This window comes from Palaemon carinicauda, chromosome 11 (assembly GCF_036898095.1).
Source record: "Palaemon carinicauda isolate YSFRI2023 chromosome 11, ASM3689809v2, whole genome shotgun sequence".
NCBI classification, from domain to species: Eukaryota; Metazoa; Arthropoda; class Malacostraca; order Decapoda; family Palaemonidae; genus Palaemon; species Palaemon carinicauda.
Window position 1 is genome coordinate 2,053,388 of NC_090735.1, and position 5,000 is coordinate 2,058,387.

General features: G+C 44.3%; 1 protein-coding gene across 1 annotated transcript in view; it reads left to right on the top strand.

The window, feature by feature from the left end:
- Nucleotides 1-5,000, top strand: part of LOC137649874 (glutamate receptor ionotropic, delta-2-like) — an 11,362-nt gene that overhangs the window by 204 nt on the left and 6,158 nt on the right. The window contains exons 2-5 of the mRNA XM_068382816.1: nt 46-176; nt 732-897; nt 1,109-1,350; nt 4,700-4,884. Coding sequence (XP_068238917.1) covers nt 46-176; nt 732-897; nt 1,109-1,350; nt 4,700-4,884 — 724 coding nt within the window. The remainder of the gene's footprint in view (nt 1-45; nt 177-731; nt 898-1,108; nt 1,351-4,699; nt 4,885-5,000) is intronic.

Sequence of the window (5,000 nt, forward strand, 5' to 3'; positions counted from 1 at the left end):
CGTGACATGAATGTGTAGGTTTAAGTGTAGGTCTGTGTTGACGAGTTCTTCCCCCTCAGGTGTCGTGACCATGTACAGTCGGCGCCTCTTCCCTGACGGTGAATCTAGAGAGGTGCGAGTTTTGTCTTCGTGGGTTTTGGGGTGTGAGGAGCCGAAGGCCTTCGATCCATTTCCTTGTGAGTATTTGACGACCATTGATAGACACCTGATTTCCCTGTCTATGAGAGAGCCATCTCTCTTTCTCTCTCTCTCTCTCTCTCTCTCTCTCTCTCTCTCTCTCTCTCTCTCTCTCTCTCTCTCTCTCTCTCCCTAGTGAGTATTTGACGACCATTGATAGACACCTGATTTCCCTGTCTAAGAGAGGGCCATCTCTCTCTCTCTCTCTCTCTCTCTCTCTCTCTCTCTCTCTCTCTCTCTCTCTCTCTCTCTCCCCCTAGTGAGTATTTGACAACCATTAATAGACACTTGATTTCCCTGTCTAAGAGAGGGCCATCTCTCTCTCTCTCTCTCTCTCTCTCTCTCTCTCTCTCTCTCTCTCTCTCTCTCTCTCTCTCTCTCTCTCAGCATGTAATACAAAAAAATAATAAAATTAAATTCTTACACCGTATGTTTTAAAAATTCATTACGTAACCTGATTTGCAAGTACAGAACATAAACTATATATAATAAAACTTTATTGAAGAGTTATAAACCACAATAATATCTAATTTATTATTTCCAAATAATCTCAGATAACGTCAGGGATCTCCACGGCCATCTCCTACGGGCAGTTTCTTTGCCCTTCTTCCCATACGTCGACTACCAGATGAACCTGCAGGATCTCTCGAAACCTGTGGCCCTTCGAAACAGTTTGGACAAGAAACTCATAGAGACCATCTCTTCCATTATGAACTTCACGTAAGATTATACCGTATAAGGGTTTTCTTCGCTTATCTTTATACAATCTTAACTAATTCATAAAAATAACGTTAAAATGTCGTTTTTATTCCGCATTAAATCATATTTCCCAGCTATAATTTTCATATGATATCAAAGAGTATTTGCACGAGTCGTGGAAACCTGTAAAGACTCTTAAAAAAAAGATTAAATGATTTGAACCAATATACAGGTACGAGGTTTACACTCCGGCCGACGTGAGGGTTGGCATTCCCTTACCAAACGGTAGCTGGACCGGTATGATTGGTACCCTTCAACGTGGCGACGTCGACATATCACTTATGATAACCATCAACGCGGCAAGACTCGCGTTTATGGACCTCGCCAGAGTGTGCGAATCTGATCCTATCATCATCACGTCTTTGACGCCGCAGTTTATACCGAAGTACCTGGCTATTGTCAGCCCATTCACAGGTAGATAGGCTAATATTTTCTCCTATTTATCTATATAGAAAAGAGATTTTGTTAAATGAATTAATTTTGGGAATGTTATTCATTGAGGATTTGATGGCCATTTGTTATCCTTTTGTATCTTGGCTATCTTTGTATATGTTAGCCACGTCCCCCCCAAAAAAGTTGAAGCTAGTGAATCTAAGAGGCATGGCATAACCCTGCCACATAGATTAGAAGCGTCCTTACCTGGTGATCGCCAGACTGGGGTCCGAGTCCCACTCAAAGTCGTTAGTTCCTTGGTATGTCTCTAACCTCAGCATCCTTGTAAACTAAGGAAGATAAATTGGACATGATCAAGAGATATGAAAAGGGTGAAAATGTGATAGATATTGCGTGTGCCATAGTCCTGGTTTGGACAACGGTGCCCATCTCCTCGCGAATAGTGATGAGTGATACAACACTGACTAGCGTATCGACAACATTGACACGCGTATCCACAACACTGACTCGCGTATCCACAACACTGACTCGCGTATCCACAACATTGACACGCGTATCCACATCACTGACTCGCGTATCCACAGCATTGACACGAGTATCCACAACACTGACACGTGTATCTAAAACAATGACTCGCGTATCCACAACATTGACACGAGTATCCACAACACTGACACGTGTATCTAAAACAATGACTCGCGTATCCACAACATTGACACGAGTATCCACAACACTGACACGTGTATCTAAAACAATGACTCGCGTATCCACAACATTGACAAGTATATCCACAACACTGACTCGCGTATCCACAACATTGTCTCGCGTATCCACAACACTGACTCAGGTATCCACAACAAACTCGCGTATCCACAACATTGACACGCGTATCCACAACACTGACTCGCGTATCCACAACACTGACTCGCGTATCCACAACATAGACACGCGTATCCAAAACACTGACTCGCGTATCCACAACATTGACACGAGTATCCACAACACTGACACGTGTATCTAAAACAATGCCTCGCGTATCCACAACATTGACACGCGTATCCACAACACTGACTCGCGTATCCACAACACTGACACGCGTATCCACAACATTGACACGCGTATCCACAACACTGACTCGCGTATCCACAACATTGACATGAGTATCCACAACACTGACACGTGTATCTAAAACAATGACTCGCGTATCCACAACATTGACAAGTATATACACAACACTGACTCGTGTATCCACAACATTGTCTCACGTATCCACAACATTGTCTCGCATATTCACAACACTGATTCAGGTATCCGCAACAAACTCGCGTATCCACAACATTGACACGCGTATCCACAACACTGACTCGCGTATCCACAACACTGACTCGCGTATCCACAACATAGACACGTGTATCCACAACACTGACTCGCGTATCCACAACATTGACACGAGTATCCACAACACTGACACGTGTATCTAAAACAATGACTCGCGTATCCACAACATTGACACGAGTATCCACAACACTGACACGTGTATCTAAAACAATGACTCGCGTATCCACAACATAGACACGCGTATCCACAACACTGACTCGCGTATCCACAACATTGACACGAGTATCCACAACACTGACACGTGTATCTAAAACAATGACTCGCGTATCCACAACATAGACACGCGTATCCAAAACACTGACTCGCGTATCCACAACATTGACACGAGTATCCACAACACTGACACGTGTATCTAAAACAATGCCTCGCGTATCCACAACATTGACACGCGTATCCACAACACTGACTCGCGTATCCACAACACTGACACGCGTATCCACAACATTGACACGCGTATCCACAACACTGACTCGCGTATCCACAACATTGACATGAGTATCCACAACACTGACACGTGTATCTAAAACAATGACTCGCGTATCCACAACATTGACAAGTATATACACAACACTGACTCGTGTATCCACAACATTGTCTCACGTATCCACAACATTGTCTCGCATATTCACAACACTGATTCAGGTATCCGCAACAAACTCGCGTATCCACAACATTGACACGCGTATCCACAACACTGACTCGCGTATCCACAACACTGACTCGCGTATCCACAACATAGACACGTGTATCCACAACACTGACTCGCGTATCCACAACATTGACACGAGTATCCACAACACTGACACGTGTATCTAAAACAATGACTCGCGTATCCACAACATTGACACGAGTATCCACAACACTGACACGTGTATCTAAAACAATGACTCGCGTATCCACAACATAGACACGCGTATCCACAACACTGACTCGCGTATCCACAACATTGACACGAGTATCCACAACACTGACACGTGTATCTAAAACAATGACTCGCGTATCCACAACATTGACACGCGTATCCACAACACTGACTCGTGTATCCACAACACTGACACGCGTATCCACAACATTGACACGCGTATCCACAACACTGACTCGCGTATCCACAACATTGACAAGAGTATCCACAACACTGACACGTGTATCTAAAACAATGACTCGCGTATCCACAACATTGACAAGTATATCCACAACACTGACTCGCGTATCCACAACATTGTCTCGCGTATCCACAACATTGTCTCACATATTCACAACACTGACTCAGGTATCCACAACAAACTCGCGTATCCACGACATAGACACGTGTATCCACAACACTGACTCGCGTATCCACAACATTGACACGAGTATCCACAATACTGACACGTGTATCTAAAACAATGACTCGCGTATCCACAACATAGACACGCGTATCCAGAACACTGACTCGCGTATCCACAACATTGACACGAGTATCCACAACACTGACACGTGTATCTAAAACAATGACTCGCGTATCCACAACACTGACTCGCGTATCCACAACATGGACACGCGTATCCACAACACTGACTCGCGTATCCACAACATTGACACGAGTATCCACAACACTGACACGTGTATCTAAAACAATGACTCGCGTATCCACAACATTGACAAGTATATCCACAACTCTGACTCGCGTATCCACAACATTGTCTCGCATATTCACAACACTGACTCTGGTATCCACAACAAACTCGCGTATCCACAACATTGACACGCGTATCCACAACACTGACTCTCGTATCCACAACACTGACTCGCGTATCCACAACATAGACACGCGTATCCACAACACTGACTCGCGTATCCACAACATTGACACGAGTATCCACAACACTGACTCGCGTATCCACAACACTGACTTGTGTATCCACAACATTGACTTGCGTATACGCGCCCTCGTAACCCGCACGTTCTCATGCGCGTAATTCCTTTATTTCAGCAAATGTCTGGGCATATCTAGTCTTGAGCATCGTGATCTGGGGAGTATCTTTCTGGCTGCTCGGAGAGGTGAGATCGAAATTCACAGGCGAGAGGAGCCTGACACTAAACGAGTCCCTCTTTTACAGCTGGGGCATCATTCTGGAGGAGCCGCCACCACGGCCACCGAGACACAGCACAGGCCAGGTTTGTGTCACTTGTCTCAGACCTAACAGATTTATCTCATATTTTTTTATATTTAACACTATTCTATCTTATTTCTCTTCCTCTTTTTTTTTTAGTAAGTTTTTATAGTTTATAAA